General features: G+C 36.0%; 1 protein-coding gene across 6 annotated transcripts in view; it reads left to right on the top strand.

Moving 5' to 3' along the window:
- Positions 1-17,709, top strand: part of UBR2 (ubiquitin protein ligase E3 component n-recognin 2) — a 117,904-nt gene that overhangs the window by 77,520 nt on the left and 22,675 nt on the right. For 5 of the 6 annotated variants that reach the window (XR_015768354.1, XM_028097731.2, XM_028097728.2 and 2 more), the window contains 13 exons: positions 3,301-3,353; positions 4,304-4,406; positions 5,424-5,472; positions 5,878-6,032; positions 7,825-7,927; positions 10,226-10,335; positions 10,446-10,526; positions 10,861-11,039; positions 11,949-12,148; positions 14,149-14,242; positions 14,913-15,074; positions 16,566-16,669; positions 17,370-17,448. Coding sequence is in view for 5 of the 6 variants with exons in the window: in XM_028097731.2 (XP_027953532.1) it covers positions 3,301-3,353; positions 4,304-4,406; positions 5,424-5,472; positions 5,878-6,032; positions 7,825-7,927; positions 10,226-10,335; positions 10,446-10,526; positions 10,861-11,039; positions 11,949-12,148; positions 14,149-14,242; positions 14,913-15,074; positions 16,566-16,669; positions 17,370-17,448 (1,472 nt within the window). In the remaining variant the exon portion in view is untranslated. The remainder of the gene's footprint in view (positions 1-3,300; positions 3,354-4,303; positions 4,407-5,423; positions 5,473-5,877; positions 6,033-7,824; positions 7,928-10,225; positions 10,336-10,445; positions 10,527-10,860; positions 11,040-11,948; positions 12,149-14,148; positions 14,243-14,912; positions 15,075-16,565; positions 16,670-17,369; positions 17,449-17,709) is intronic. The other variant, XM_028097730.2, reaches the window with a different exon arrangement.

The raw sequence follows: 17,709 nt of genomic DNA, 5'->3' as shown, positions 1-17,709 counted from the left end.
AGTATGTTTAGATTTACTTCTGTATACCTTCTTCACAGTGGTAAAGACCACAATTCTAGGACACCTATAACTCCTAGTCACTCTTATTAGAAGTAATTAGAGGGGCACGTGGCTGGCTCAGTCAGTAGAGCATGAGACTCTTTGATCTTACATGGGTTCAAGCCCCACACTGGACGTAGAGGTTACTTTAATTTTTTTTTTTTTTTTTTAATGCTGGGGGGAAAAAAAGAATACTAGTGATTGGGAATAGAAAGCAGCATAGAAGTAGAATCTTTCACAGTGAATTCTTAGAAGAGATAAGGATACTGAATAAAAGTAAACCTGGGCGCCTGGGTGGCTCAGTTGGTTAAGTGACTGCCTTCGGCTCAGGTCATGATCCTGGAGTCCCAGGATTGAGTCCCACAACGGGCTCCCTGCTCAGCAGGGAGTCTGCTTCTCCCTCTGACCCTCTCCCCTCTCATGCTCTCTCTCTCATTCTCTCTCTCAAATAAATAAATAAAAATAAATAAAAGTAAACCTGATCTTGGGGCACTTGGGTGGCACAGTCGTTAAGTGTCTGCCTTCGGCTCAGGTCATGATCCCAGGGTCCTGGGATCGAGCCCCACATCGGGCTCCCTGCTCAGCTGGAAGCCTGCTTCTCCCTCTCCCACTCCCCCTGCTTGTGTTCCCTCTCTCACTGTGTCTCTCTCTATCAAATAAATAAATAAAATCTTTAAAAAAAGAAGTAAACCTGATCTTGAAAACTGAATTTATGTATCCAGTAGACAGGGTTATTATTGAGTCCTTACTACAAAGTTGCCATGGGTGGAGATAATGTTTTAAAACTTAATATATTAGAGAAGGAAGTGAGAAATATCTGCTCATCTGTGTTGAGGATACTAAAGCTTTTCAGAGCTTTTTCCTTCTGAAGCATCCAAAAACTCTCCCTTAGGGAGCCATCTCTTTCATTCTAGTGAATGTAAAGTAATGTTCACATTGGCATTCATAGGCTAATTGTTTTTTTTTTAAACATATTTACACTTTCAGATTCTTTTATTATTTTTTTTTTAAGATCTTATTTATTTGACAGAGAAAGACACAGCGAGAGAGGGAACACAAGCAGGGGGAGTGGGAGAGGGAGAAGCAGGCTTCCTGCTGAGCAGGGAGCCCGATGCGGGGCTCGATCCCAGGACCCTGGGATCACGACCCGAGCTGAAGGCAGACACCCAACGACTGAGCCACCCAGGCACCCCCATAGGCTAATTGTTAACTGTTTTTTGTCCCAGGATCTCAAGTTCCCTGGCCACCTATTTTTCAGCCACAGGGCTTTTCAGGTAGATACCGAATACTTGTAGTTAGGAGAGATCCTTATTTCCTTGAGGCTTTTCAAAATGTTTCCCCAGATTTGAAACATAGATCAAAACTTTCAACCTTAATGTTCATTCTTCTGGGATTTAAACCTGTATTTGTTGCATAGTAATACTTCCTTTAAACTTTATATTATGAAAAGTTTCAAATATCTATAGAAATAGAAAACATAGTGTAACAGAACCCATCACCAGTTTCAACCAGTCTTGTTTTATCTATACCCCAACCACAAATCTCTGCACCCCCACTGGATTATTTTGTTAAGAATACCAGGTTTACCCACAGATGACACACAATCTCCACCACCCAACCAAAATCACAAAATGAGTTTGCCACAGGGGAGGAAAAAAGAACCAAAACTTCCAAGGCCCTGCTTTTTTCCTTAAAAGTACCTTAAAAGGATATTTTGTTTCTATTTTTTATTTACATTTTATATTTTTTACACATTGGTAGTGGTAAGCCATTTTAATGATCTCGGATGACCAAACCAGCCTTCAGAGCATTCTCTGTCCTACTTCTGACTTTACTTGTGATGTGACCATGTTCATTATCATTTTAAAGGAGAAAAAAAAAATCTTGTTTAAAAAAAAAAAGTCTTATTCCAAGCATTCTGGTAACTTTTTTTGTGTATGTGCTTAGCTATAATATAAGTAGTTGGTTTATATGAGATGGTTAAGGCCAGAGATGAAAGATTTTTTTTTCCTTTTTTGTATATGAAGTTGCTGGGGAGTTTTTTGACCTGTTTGATATGTATGTGAAACAATGTTGTGCAACAATAAGCCAGAATTTTATTTTGCTGAGTTGTTCTAACCAAAAAACCAGAATACGAGGCTTACCATTTCATCTATAAATAGAGCTGTATATGTGTTAAAACAGTGGTTCTCAACCAGGGACACTTTTGCCCCCCAGAGACATTTGGCAGTGTCACAAGGCTTGGGGCAGGGTTGTATAGTACTCCTGGCATCCAGTGAGCAGAGGCCCGAGATAAAGCTAAACATCCCACAATGCACAGGACAGACCCCCCACAACAAAGATTTATCTGATCCAGCAGATAAGTGCCAAGGTTGAGAAACTGGTCTAAAAGGACTTTTAGAAAAACCTATCTATCCATATGCCATAATAAAAGAACAATAATTAATAATTTCTTAATATCACGAAATATCTAGTCAGGATAAAAATTACTTGTACTTTTTAATACAGGAAATGAATCCTGAGTTGTTAGGTGAGGAAGCAATTACAGTTTCACTTAGATTTTAGAATAAAGAAGAATATAATTTGGGGGTGGGAGGAGAGGCCGAGGGAGAGAGAGAATCTCAAGCAAGCTCCATGTCCAGCACAGAGCCCAACACGGGGCTCGATCCCAGGACCCTGAGATCATACCCTGAGCCGAAATCAAGAGTCAGACACTTAACCGAGCCACTCAGGCGCCCCAAGATTATAATCTCAAACAGCATTTTAAAGTACACCTTGTACAAAGTGATGGCAACTATATTTACCAAACATCTTTGACCAGAGAATTCTTTAATCAGAGTTCCTATTAACATCTTTTTATGATTGGGATATGATTTAGGAAATGCTGTTTTACTAAACATAGATAAGGAATCAGTGTCACTTTCATAAAATAATATAAATATCTTACATAAATTTTATTTAAATGTTATGTGTACTTTGTGTTTTTAATTCCTTTTGAAAGCTGTCACCTTGAATCCATATGGTAGTGACTTGTTTTTAATCATATGAGTCTGAATGCATGTTAGCTTACAAAATAAGTTTCCCTGGTTATATATTAATAATTATGTTTACTGTGGAATCCTCATCTGTAAAAATTGGGATAATAGTATATCTGCTTCATAGGGTTGCTATGTAAGGCCTAAGGAGAGAAAAGCGCAATGTTCAAAGTGCTAGCAGGTACTGTTAACATGAAACACACTTACTTGTTTCTCGTACTGTTAGGAGAACAAGGAGACTGGCATGGAAGGTGTAATTGAAGCAGTTGCCCATTTCAAGTGAGTTTACTTCCTGTTCAATTTTTTTTATATATTAATTTTTCTTAGTGTTTCCTTTGATGGAACTGAGAATGAAATTGTTGCTTTCAGAGAGTGACAGCATTTTCAGATACATAGTTCTGAACTAGATTTCTGTCATTTCACTCTTCTGATATAGCTCTGCACTCAGCAACCTAAATTGGTTTACGAGAATTTTCACTGTGCTCAGAACCAGTGTTCCTGATCATTTCAGATAATTGACATTAAACTGAGCGGGTGACATAAGTCAATGCATTGAGTTTTCCCAAAACTGCTTTCTTTGTTTCCATCTGAATGTGCCTCCTGAGTTGTAAGATGGCCTCTCAGTACTGCCTTCACTCTCTAGTGGCCAGTGTGTTGCCCTACTGGTAGGTAAACTAGTTGATCCCCCTGAACCTGTTGAGGCAGTTCCTCAATCCTGCTTTTTCTTTGCTCCCACCCCAACAGTAATGTCTTTGTTTTTGTTGATTATAAAGATACAGTACATGCTTTTAGAGAAAATACAGGAAAAAATACATATATATAATTCCCTAAACCTTAAAATTGTACCTACTTTTTTCCACTTGGTAGAACTTACCAGAGACATCTTTATATGTCAAAATTTAGAAATTATTACCACTTTTCATGATGTTCAACTGTGTGGAGGTGTCATAAGGTGTGTAACCTATTCCCTGTTGTTAGACTTTGAATCATCACAATGACCATCACATTCACCTGTCCAGTTAGGATAAATTCAAAGTGGATGTGTCAGATAAAATGATACATGTAGAGCGTTGGATGTAGATTACCAAATTAACCCACAGAAAATAGTACCAGTTTACGTTCATCAGCAGTAAATGACAGCTCTGCTTTTTTATTCTGTTATCTAAGACTGTCTCATAAATTAGGGTATGACTTTAGTAATAATATTTTAAGGACTTTTTTTCCCATAGAAAACCCGGATTAACAGGACGAGGCATGTACGAACTGAAACCAGAGTGTGCCAAAGATTTCAATTTGTATTTCTATCACTTTTCAAGGGCAGAGCAGTCCAAGGTAAATGGGAAAATAAAAAGTATACTGGGGAAGAGCTTTGTTTGTTTTTTTCTTGATTTGGTTGGTTTTTCCTAAACAACTTTTACTGCTTTTCAGAGATTGAAAAAGGATACATTTTTATTGTAGGAAATTTGAAAAAATATAAAAAGGTATAATGAAGAAAGTATAGATTACCTAAAATATCACCACCTAACATTTTTGGGTTCCCCCCACCACCATGTATTCTACATACATACATAAGATCTATATAATTATATACATAAACCTTACATATATAATTGTATTTTATTGGCTTTTGAAGACAAATTGTCAGCTTGTACAATAATCAGTTAAACTATTTTAGGCTCGTTTCAGAGTTGCTACTACTTAATATTATGCTTTTCCATACTAATTTATGGAATTTTCCTCATGATTCTTGGCTAAGTTTTGTTTCTAGCAGTCCGCTTTTTTTTTTTTTAAGATTTACTTATTTATTATTTGAGAGAGAGGTAGACTGCACATACACGTGGGAGGGAGGGGAAAAAGGACAGGGAGAGAATCTCAAGCAGACTCCCCACTGAGCACAGAGCCTGACATGGGGCTCAATCTCATGATCCTGAGATCATGACCTGAGCTGAAATCAAGAGCCTGACACTTAACCCACTGAGCCACCCAGGTGCTCCAGCAGTCTACCCTTCAGATACTTTTTTGTAAACGGCATTATTAAACTTAAACATGAAGTTTTGTTTAGTTTTAGATGCATGTCATAGAGCTTAAGCCTAAATAACATTTTGGTTTGGTTTGTACGTTTCCCCTGCGTTTTAAAATAGGAAAGAACTCCTTGGGGCTTGGTGGGGGTGAGTAGTGGGGGAAAAAAATAACCTTGATGTGTCATTTGGAGGCTGGGGGGAGGCATTATAAAACTAAGGGTAAATATCTTCTAAAATCAGAAGATAATACGGCAAAGATTAACTTAGTGTTTTGGATATTAGGTTGTTGTGTATTACTAATTCCCTGTCCAAATTTCTTTTTTATTAGGCAGAGGAAGCTCAACGGAAATTGAAAAGACAAAACAGAGAGGATACAGGTATTTTTAATCTTTCTAAAAATCTCTTGTCTCTTCTACTTGTTAAATGCTTTCTTTTGACTATGATGATTATCCTTGGTGAAGTGGAAGATTTAAATGTATGTTTTCCCAGTGAACATTCAAAAGACTAATAAATATGCAAATACAGAAATAGGCTGTACTGAGTCACCTCTGGGTTAATGGATTTATCTCAGATCCTAGGACATTTCTAGGGAAAAGAAAGACTTTCCTTTGTACTGCTACTATTAATGTAGCTGTTTTTATGCATTTGACTTTGAGAAGGTAAAATATAGCTTTAAGATATGTGTTAATGAATATTCTTTGAGTGAAGACTATCAAAAGATAGGGTTTGTTTTTTTTTTAAGCATGTTCTACAAAAGAAACCAGTAATAACCTTATTTTCAGCACTTCCACCTCCAGTTTTGCCTCCATTCTGCCCTCTATTTGCAAGTCTGGTAAACATTTTGCAGTCAGATGTGATGTTGTGCATCATGAGGACAGTCCTGCAGTGGGCTGTAGAACATAACGGATATGCCTGGTCTGAGTCCATGCTGCAAAGGGTAGGTTTGAAAACATTTATTATTTATATTTTAGTGCCTTTTTAGTAAAAGCCAAAATAGTCTTGTCAATATCTATACACAAACAACTTAGCACAAAATGTAGCGTTAGCTTAATTTGAAATATAATATTGCTACTACTTTTGTGTCTGACAATGAAAATGATAGCTGGGCAGATATTTTTTTATACCACTTGGTTGTGATTACCTTGGTTTTGTTGGCTAGTCTTCCTCTCATTGATGGTTCATAATATGTCTTTGTTTATGTAGTACTCTGATATTTGTATAATGTGTTATCTTTAACATGTTTTTTTATTTAATCCCCTCAAAAAACCTGTGGGTTCATCAGTATCTATATTTTACGATTGAAGAAATTGAAACTCAGAGACTGTAGCTAATAAGGGGCATGTGTAGAACCTTGTTTGTATTTTAGTTTATAGCTTTGATGTGAGTTACTCCTTTTTTTTTTTTTTTTTTTGATGTGAGTTATTCTTGAATTGTTTATTTCATTGAATTCACACAACACCCGTTTGGGTAGATACAACTTTTTCCATTATATAGATGAGGAAGTCAGGTTTCAGTGAGATTCAATTAACTTGTCCATGTTACTCAACTACTAAGTAATGTAATAGTAATTGTTCAGTTAATAGAATTAGCCTACTCTGTACCTTAATCTGTGGTAGGTACTTTTACATCCATACAATATTTGCAGTTCTCAAAACTCTAAAGGGAAGCTATTTTTTTTCCATTTTAAAGATGAAATTGGGCTCAGACTGATTCCCTGAAGGCATGTTAGCTTGAAAACTGTGAAACAAGGATGCAAATGAAAGCAAGCATTCCCTGAAACAAATAATATATTATATGTTAATTTAAAAAAAGAAAGAAAGAAGGCATTCTTCCAGAGCCTTCTTCCAAAGCTATTTTTCTTTCCATTGTCTTAGCAGCCTCAAGTTGTCTCATTGGCTAAGATAGGTGTACACTTACAGCCCCCTCCCATTTATAAACAGACACTTAAAATGTAAAAACGTGGAGCTGTGGTCTACTAGAGACTATCAGTGTTATGTGAGCAAAAGATTTGTGGGAAATGATGGAGGAGAAAAAAAGGAGTGAACAGCATTTACCTTTTGTGTGTACATTTATTTCGTGTCCTTCAAGCTAACCTAGTTCATCCAAGTCTCTGACAGCCACAGTAGTTCTTTATGTGGGGAAACAGAGACAACACACAGGTATCTCCTTCCAGAATTTGGGGAGCAGGATAAGGGCAATAAAAATGCAAATAAAAATCATTTTATATTTCCTGAGAAGTAGGGAATTTTTTGTGAGACATAAGGAATAACTGTAAACATCTTCATAAATTACATGGCATTAGAGATGAAAGTATGTATCTTTCTGAGATGATTAAGATTTTTAGTCCTTAGAGAAATGTAATTAGAGAGTATTATAGACTAGATCATTACATGATAGATGCTTTCAGCTCTAATTATTTGGCCGCTGGTTCTTAGAAGATTTTTTTTAAAGACTATAGTGTAGGGATGTATATGAACTTACCCTAAGAATATGCAGTTGAATTTTCTTTGTAGCTGGCATGGAAATTTTTGTTTCCTTACTGAGTATTTTTTATTAGAAAATGAAATTTAGAGTTTGAATTTAATAAAAATTAGTACTTCGAATTGTTTTTTATTGCACTTTTTAGTAGTTTGCTTTATCTTTTTTCAATGGTGAATTTTTTTGTTTTTGCTTATAAAAATATGTACTTGATTTTTGATTTACTAAAAGTTATAAAACATCTATTCAAGGTGTTACATTTAATTGGAATGGCACTACAAGAAGAAAAACAGCATTTAGACAGTGTCACGGAAGAGCATGTAGTAACATTTACCTTCACTCAGAAGATATCAAGTATGTATACACTTTTTACTAAATTAATGCAAGATACTAGTGATTTTAAATATATAACCTCTTATTTGCTCATAGAGATTCTAAATAAATTTTAGTAAATCCAGATTTCTGAAGTTATATGTATTTATGTCTTAAAGGTACTATATGAGATCCTGATGTATTTTCATAAAAATACTTAGGGACTACACATACTTAAAATTCATAAACTGAGAACATTAATGAGGTGCCCTTAGCTTGAAATCAATATAGCACATACATTTAAATTCTCGGATATGCTCTAAAAACACAAAGTATGCTATCAGAATTTCACTTTTAAATTATTGCTGTTATCTTATAAAAACATATTGAAAATAAGAGAATTAGCTATAGGGGTACGTGGGTGGCTCAGTCGGTTAAGAAAATTAGCTATAGAGGATTAAATTATCATTTTTCATATAAAGTAATGTGACTTTTTAGAGGACCAGGAGACTTTTTTTCTAGCTTTTTATTAAAAATTTTAAACATACAGGCAAGAGTTGATACAGTAAACATCCATACACCTACCACCTAGATTCAGTAGTTAGTATTTTGCTGTATTTGCTTTAATATTTGCATACTTTTTTAAACCATTTGTTTTAGCCGTATTTCACCTATAAAGAAAAGCTTTTCCTCTACTGATTTTCACAACAAGCAGTTGGTCTGATTGCCTTCAGTGGTGACAACTGTGAATCTTTTTTGTTTGCTTAGGATTGTTGTGCTTTGTTTTTAATATTACTCTTGGGTTTTTATTCTGTGTTTTATAGTCACATATGATCAAGATTCCTTAAAAAAAAAAAAAAAGATTCTTTTTGACGCTCAAACTGCCAATTTTGGTCGGTGGGAGTCTGTTCAATTTGCTTCACTGCCCTTTTGACCCAAGCCCATTAGTATTTGAGCACCACCTTGCTTTCTGGCACAAAAGACACCGCAGGCTCATCTTACACTTTCCCTGCCCCAGACCTGCAATCAACCATTTGCTGAGATATTTAAATGAGTTAATGGTGGTGTACTAGGAGTTATAGCAGTCGGTATAGTGTGTAGTATGACCCATTATAGGTAGTATAATGGATAATATGATCTTGTTTGCTGCTAGATCTCTATTCTTCCCCTTTTTATCCTCACCCAGGAAAGTGGGAGGAAGAAGGGAACTGCCTTTCCCCACTGAAAACCGTGTTCTTAGGTGCCAGCCTTTCCCTATTCTTTTCTCTGGCAGTAGTTCTTCCTGTGGGTTAGTGTTGTCTCTTCTTGCCACCTTCATCTCCAGCGCTTTTACTTCAGGATAACCAACCCAAAAACTCCCTGATTTCATCCACTCATCACTACACAATCCCAGATTCTCTGTCTCTCTCTCTTTCTTTCAACAATCATCATTTTCTCTAGACATTCCTCATATTTCTCTTTAAACATTTTATATAACTAAAACACACTGTTTAGAGTCAGATCCCTAAACTATAGCCACAGAACTTGAGATCTAAAAGAATATTAACGATCACATAGTTCAGTCTCTTCCCCTCTTAGGAATATTTTGCCCAAATGACAGCACTTAAACCAAGAAAACCAATAACTGGACATTTCCGACTATAAAACTAAATTAGCTAACATTAGATTAAGTGTACTCTCGAGACTCTGGACTTGACTTGTATGTATTTTCCTCAAAGAAATAACTTACAGAGGAAGAAATGCATTTTTTTAAATTTTTATAAAGATTTTATTTATTTAAGAGAGACAGAGATAGTGACAGAGAGCGAGAGAGAGCACAAGGGGTGAGGAGAAGGAGAAGCAGGCTCCCAGCCAAGCAGGGAGCCCAACGGAGGGCTTGATCCCAGGACCCCAGGATCATGACTTGAGCTGAAGGCAGACTCTCAACTGACTGAGCCACCCATGCACCCCAAAATGGAATCTAGGTTTTGTTAAAAGGAAAATAAGTTGATATATTTTTACACACACGCCCCCTGTAAATCCAGTTCATTTCTTAGACTTTGTAAAATCTCAGGTAGACGTTTTAGCTGGGTTTTTATTTAATAGCTAAAGGCTATGTTAAATTAATCATTTGGTGTAAGATGTTCGTTTTGAATGATTAAAGCATTCTAGTTGTTAACTTGTTTATAAAGTACAGATACATCACATTCTCAAGAAGTATTGAAAAACCTCTAATAAGTAGAACTATAATTAAATCATGGGCAGATGATGTTATAAGCAACCTTATCTTCTTGTGCATAGTAATAAGCACTATGAAATGTTAGCTGTTGTTATTGTGCCTTTTATTTTTTTCTGCCTTAGAACCTGGTGAAGCACCAAACAACTCCCCTAGCATACTGGCTATGCTGGAAACACTACAGAACGCTCCCTACCTGGATGTCCACAAAGATATGATTAGGTGGATATTAAAGGTACAGTTTCCAGCATCACTCTGCTTTTTGTGAGAAACACTCAATGTTTGTTATCTTTAAATTTTGATAATATTTCATAGCTTCCAAATAACTGATACTTTCTGTCATAGACTTTTAACACTATTAAGAAGATAAGAGAGAGTTCATCCGCCAGTCCCGTGGCAGAGACTGAAGGAACCATAATGGAAGAGGTATAAGAAGCAAAGTGTGGTCCTACTGAAGGATTGTAGCAAGTTCACTACAAACATTTGAATTTATCTGTAATAAGTCAGTAGTCGATATTATTCACAAAAATGAATTCCAGAAAACGTGCCACTATTTATCTTTGTTTGTTGTAGCAAATTTTTTTTTGCTCTGCCTGTTCTTTTTTTTTTTTTAAAAAACAGGTTTAAAAAACCTTTTGTTTAGATAAGTGAGATTATAAAATAGTTTTTAATTAGTATTTACATTAAAGGTAGTTCTGCTTTGGGGGAAGAAATGTGCATTTGGCATCTAATGGTCTAATTAAATGAAGCATACTTTTAGAGTTCAAGAGACAAAGACAAAGCTGAGAGGAAGAGAAAAGCTGAGATTGCCAGACTGCGCAGAGAAAAGATCATGGCCCAGATGTCTGAGATGCAGCGGCACTTTATTGATGAGAACAAAGAACTCTTTCAGCAGACATTAGAACTGGATGCCTCCACCTCTGCTGCTCTTGATAATAGGTAAAAAAAATAATCAACATTTTTTTAATCTCTTGACCATTGGTTCTCAACTGGAAAGATGTTGCTTTTTTCCCTTATTAAGTACACTTTTAATCTTAAAGTGATTTAGAAGGGTTGGTAGGTAAATTTTACAATCTCCAATTAGAGGAATTACTCTTAGAATTTGAGTTTATTAGTATATGTTTATGAGTATATCTGACTGTAAATGAGATACCATGTGTACACTCAAAATGAGATAGTATGTGTACACTCACACAGAACACCCTTGACGTTCATAAAAGAATGAGTGCACAGGGGCACCTGGGTGGCTCAGTTCATTGAGCATCTAACTTTTTTTTTTTAAAGATTTTATTTATTTATTTGAGAAAGAGAGAGAATGAGAGGTAGAGAGCACAAGAGGGAAGAGGGTCAGAGGGAGAAGCAGACTCCCTGCTGAGCAGGGAACCTGATGTGGGACTCGATCCCGGGACTCCAGGATCATGACCTGAGCCGAAGGCAGTCGCTTAACCAACTGAGCCACCCAGGCGCCCAAGCATCTAACTCTTGATTTTGGCTCAGATCATGATCTCAGGGTCGTGAGATCCAGCCTTGTGTCAGGCTCCGTGCTCAGTGGGGAGTCTGCTTGAGATTCTCTCCCGCTCACTCACTTGCTCTCTCTTTTTCAAATAAATAAATAAATAAATCTTAAAAAAGAATGAGTGCACTAGGCTCAGTTACCTGAGTGTTTGGCTTCTGTGTTGCATATTGGATTGCTGTGAGGATTACAGGAGATGGTTTGATATATATGAATGCCAGTTCAGATCATCAAAACCACATGTGTTGAATATGTACATACCTAAAGTCTGCTGTTTTATGATTAAATGGAAGCTTCTTAGGCTCATTAATAAAACTTGCACCCTTTTATTGCAGCCCTGTGGTTTCAGATATGGCACTTACAGCATTGGGCCCAGCACAAACTCAGGTCCCTGAACAGAGACAGTTTGTTACCTGTATATTGTGTCAAGAGGAGCAAGAGGTGAAGGTGGAGAGCAAGGCAATGGTTCTGGCAGCATTTGTTCAAAGATCAACTGTATTATCAAAAAACAGGAGTAAATTCATTCAGGATCCAGGTAAGTCATAGCTAGATCCTCTCCTCCCTCTTAATGACTGTCACTCAGTGTGGCACGAAGTTTTATTAAGCTAATAATAACTCCAGAGGGTTGGTGGTATCTTAGGCAGCTATCTTAGACAGAATTTTCCAGTTGACAGATGTGGAAACACTCCAGAAAGTTAAGTATCAGTTATGAATTGAATTCAATAACTGGTAAATAACAGGGATTCAAAAGAAAGCTTTTCTTTGTGATACAGCATTAACATACTTGATACCTAACAATCTTTCCCCTTCTTCGATACACTTGTAAAGTCCTAATAATTAGTTGGCACACTGAAATAATAATAATTTTGTCTCCTGGATAGATCCAAAGTGGGATCTCTTGGGAACAGTTGTGTGAGTTACCTATGTGAAAAGTAGTCCTTGAGCCAGATTCTGATACAAGGTAGTGACAATATTACTGATATGGTTTCCCGGAAAGCAGACTCTTAAAATAGAGATTACCATGCAGGACATTTATTTGGGAGAGCCTTGGAATCAACATGTGTGGAATGGAGAGGAAGGGAGCAGGTTTGGGCAAAGGGAGAAGTTGAGCTTTAATGCAATCCCCCAAAGGCTTCATTGCACCCCATTGGAACTCTGGAGCTAGATGGCCCTTCGGAGGTGTCCTGCGTTAGAGCAAGGGGAATTGGGTCTTTAAACCCCAACACTGATCAGTGACTGGTTGTGGGCCACCCCTGCAAAGATGTGTGACTTTGAGCGAAGCAGTTGCCACTTGAAGAATATCGGTGAAGTGCCCTCTTCCAGCTGCTAAGGAGAGGGAGTGAATCATTATTCCTCCAGGGGCATCTAAGCTGCACATTATAGTTTCCACCACAGACACTTTAATATCTCTACTCTTAAGACTTGTTTATATGTGCATATGCCTCAACAATTCCATTAAACTTCTTGAGAGTGGGAACTGTGTCTTAATTTCCAAAGCACTTATTTAGCAAGTACCTTTTACATCGTAGAATTGAAAACCCACTGGTAGGATAGCCTTTTCTCCATAAGGAAAGTCTCCACAGTGTGGCTGTCAAGCACCTAGTTGAGAAAGATTGGTCTGCTTCATCTTAAAAAATGATCATTTGAACTCAGCATTTTATAGATTTCATTCCAGGCCAAAGATTAAAGTTATCAATTTTATTTAGTTATTTTGGCCATAAGAAGGTTTTCCAAATGCTTTCACAGCTTATGTCTGGAAAGATTTTCTTTATGCTATGACACTTGCAACTGTTGTAGTATATAAAGCAAATTGAAACGAGTAATTCTTTATAAAATGTTACGAATTTCTAAGATCATACTAATTTATGTAGAGAATTCAAAAAATTCTGAAAAGCCAAGCACCCATCTTAATTTGTCTTCATGTTTTCATCTCTTTTGAATATAAAAAATTAGCACCAGGACAGAAGACTGTCCAAATTAATTATTTTTTCCCATCTGGGCTGCTGTCCTGGACATTTTGCTCCCACTTTGGCTCTGGTACAGTGATTGTGACTGCTCTTTGCATGAGTGTCTTTAGGCAGAATCTTCTTTAGGGGGCACCCCATTATTGCCAAAACACCTTTTTTGTTGCAGATATTATGACCCAGCTCCCTAAAGTATTAAAGGCAGCCCCGTGAAGGATATCCCTCTTAACAAGTTTGGGGCTTTTGGAAGGAATGGGAGTCTCTCAGTGCCCTGAAAGCATGGAATGTTCAAAAGAGTAGATATACATAATACAGAATTCCAGTTTCAGTTAACAATTCAGGGATGTTTCATTTGCTCAGGATAATAAAAATTAGAGAGTCCTGCTTTCTGAATAATCCAGGGTCTTGCATAAATTACTGATATCTTGAAGGAATAAACTAGCCTTTCATTTCAAGTTTACAACCCCTTATCAAGGATTTCACAATTTAAAGTTGTACATTTATTATAGGAAGATTAATTGCTTGGTTTTTTGTTTTGTTTTGTTTTTTGTTTGTTTGTTTTGTAATGCAGAAAAATATGATCCATTATTCATGCACCCTGATCTGTCTTGCGGAACACACACTGGTAGCTGTGGGCACATTATGCATGCCCATTGTTGGCAAAGGTAATTTATATTCTTAATATTAGTCAAGAGAAGCTTATCCGAAGGTTCAAAATTAACTTTCTAAATAAAGGATATTTCATTCTAGAAAAAGAGAGAAAGAACTAGAGATGCTGAAGAAAAACCTGCATATCACTTGCTAATAACAATTAAAATTGAGCTGATTTGTCATACATGTTAAAGGAGTAATTTAGAAACTTCATAGTATATCATATATATCTTTTAATGTGGGGATCTGTATTAGCTAACAAATTGAACAAAGAAAAAGATTTTTACGGTGGCATAAACCCTAGATGAGTGATGTCTTCCCAGGGTGTTCACTCTTGACTCTAAAGGTATTAGTACTTGCCTTGTTACTTCCTGAGATTGTCCTGGCTCCCCGATCTAAGATGGGATAACCTCAAATTTGTTCTACTTTTGTGCTTTCTATTCTCCTGCAAAACCAACAAATCAATGCTATTATCTTAGCACTGTGCTTATTCAGTGATCATGCACTTCTGCTAGCAAATAGCCACCGACCCTGGGAAAGTGACAAGACAGCACTGGGACCAAGAAATGTGAAGATTTTAATTCTTGTATTGTGGAAACAAATTAGTTAAAACATTGAAGCTTGTGGCTCTCATTGAGAAAAATTACCGTTGTTTTTGATACCTCATGTTCTCTAATTGTAAAGGTATTTTGATTCCGTTCAAGCTAAAGAACAGCGAAGGCAACAGAGATTGCGCTTACATACCAGCTACGATGTGGAAAATGGAGAATTCCTTTGTCCCCTCTGTGAGTGCTTGAGTAATACTGTAATTCCTCTGCTGCTGCCTCCACGAAATATTTTTAACAGGTAAGTTTGGGCCCATAAAACCTTTGTATTTAAGCAGTAGTTTTCCTTTGAAGATAATGAGATGATAAACCAGAGAGGGAAGAAATCACTCTAGATAATCACATAATGTTTTCCAGTTACTTTTTTTCATGTAATCATTTCTTCTGGTAGACCTGTGAAATGCAACTTTGGTTCTTAGAAAGGAACAAGACAAAATTTAATAGTTTCTTGGTCATCTGTATACATTATAGAAGGTGTAAAATTCCTGTGTGTTTATGAAAACGATCTCCTTTAGTCCTAGGACTCTACTTTAAATATCTTCCTCATACTTTACAAGGTATGTTCAGTAAATTGATAGGGGGTGGAGGAGCTACTTAAACTGAATTTATTGAATATTCTAACAAATAGAATTTTTTACAATTTACTGGCTGGTAATACCCTCAGGGGTTGGGCCAAAAAAATGAAAATCTGTTATGTTTTTAAAATGGAAGATTTTTGTTATTTTTAGGTTATTTCAAATTTCTAGGATGCTTCTAGTTAATAGAAGTATTGGACATTCTCGTTTCAAATATGAATTTGATACTGTTGCTATTCAAAGCTGGTTTTTATATCTCAGTTTAGAATTATGCTATCTACCTTACATGCACAAATACTAATTTAAGTTTTGTGAATATAAATCATCTATTAATTTTTGTGCTATTTGGATTCAACTCAAAGCAAAGTTCTTTTCTCTTCAGTTTTAGGAATTCAAACTATGGTGTCTCAGTTTATCCTACCACAAAATCTTCTTAAAACACTAGTAGATTTGAGTGTAAGCTCATGCTTTTTAATCATGGTGACTTACATCTGCATTTGAACTGATAAATTAATCATTGTTAGATTAAGGACTCACTGCATATAAGAAGAAAAAAAAATTACCTTTGTTGTGTTTCACACATCACTTTTGTTTTTGTTTTTTTTTCCCATGAAGGTCAATTACATCATAGTCATGAAGAACACAGGTTTTTTTGGAGTCTGATATAACTGGGTTTGAATGCCAGATCTGTCCTTTTATGTAGTCTTAGTCAAGTTACATAGCTCTAAACCTCAGTCTCCTCATCTGTAAAATGGGGAAAATAATGTAACCTATTACATAAGAGTATTTTGAGGATTAAGTCTAGTACTGTAAAATGCTTTTACTGAGTGTCACATAATAATAAATCTTAGTGGTGGTGCTGTGATTGTTTAAGAAATATTAATATTTCTTAGAATTTTAATATTATTAAAACTCCAGTACTGGGAAAAAAGTGAAATTTTTAATAAATAATATTAGCCTCATAGTAACAAATATCTTTTCATTTCCACTGGCAAATATCTATTATTTTTATAAGGTACCAGATTTTCCCCTAGCTTTTTTTTTTTAATATTTGAAGTATGTTTAAATTACTATTCCCATGAGCATTTAGAGTCTTTTTGTATCTTAAACTAAGCAGCAGCAACAGAATACTAAACAGTCTCTATCATCTTCTCTAGCAGGTTTAATATTTCAGACCAACCAAAACTGACTCAGTGGATTAGAACAATCTCTCAGCAAATAAAAGCATTACAGGTTCTTAGGAAAGAAGAAAGTACTCCTAGTAAGTTCTCATAAGTTCATTTTTCCCCTAAAGTCTGAGATCGTTGGAAAATGTAGCTCCAGAAGAAGTTGTTTAAGACGATTTTAAAAGTGAAACCTCTCATTTTTAAAATTTGACTTACTCTAATTTTCTTTGTCTTAATGAACTAATTTTGACTTTACTACAGCATTCCTTATTCCTTGAAAAACATACAAGCTTATGTGAAGTTTATAATAAATACTTCTCACTTATTCCCCCATTTTATTGAAGAGCTTCTGGAGGTGGGGGAATGTAACTGAGTGTTGCAGAGCCAGCTTTAGTTTGTGGTGGGCTGACTCACTTTATTGTTGGCATTACCATAGACTCCTCAAGTTTCATAAATATGTACTGCCCTTAACAACCTCGCAGGAAAGCAGTCTGAGCAGAATTTATGTCATTGGTTTTTATTAAAACAAAATAGCATACTCTCCTTACCTTCCCTAGCTGTGTTCTAGTGGCTATACTATTAGGAAAAGCGTAGTTGACTGCAAAAGGTGCCTTGGTCAATCAGCAGTAGTATTTCTCATGCTTCGAATGTACGTTAGGACAGTTATAAATGGGAATCTTTCCTGTAATTTTTTAATTTCTTTGACCTACCTGTATTTAGAATGAAATTTATGACTGAAATTTACAGAACTACTGTAGACTGATGAATAATAATATAAAATGCTTATTTCTTTAGATACTGCTTCTTCAAAGAATTCAGAAAATTTGCATGAATTGCAGCTCCCTGAAGGGTTTAGGCCTGATTTTCATCCTAAGTGAGTATATTATTTGATTTCTTTCAAACTTGTTCCACTTGAAATGAAAAATGAGGTGGTTAGAATGTGATTTATCAAACTAGGGAGCAAAATATTATAAGACATTGATCTTGAAATCTGAGGTTTAAGGATTACATGATGATATTTATTGTGGGTGTATTGATAAAAAACAAAGAACCATGTGACATGCTTTACTCTCATCAACCTCTCCTAGTCTGCATTGCTGACTCCCTGCTCTACCCTCACCTGGCTCTCCCCGGC

Source organism: Eumetopias jubatus, unplaced genomic scaffold, assembly GCF_037043125.1.
Source record: "Eumetopias jubatus isolate StellerSeaLion01/CBP00866 unplaced genomic scaffold, mEumJub1_p1.0 scaffold_6, whole genome shotgun sequence".
Lineage (NCBI taxonomy): Eukaryota > Metazoa > Chordata > Mammalia > Carnivora > Otariidae > Eumetopias > Eumetopias jubatus.
The sequence above is the reverse complement of the archived record's forward strand: the minus strand, read 5'-3'. Positions and strand labels throughout refer to the sequence as shown.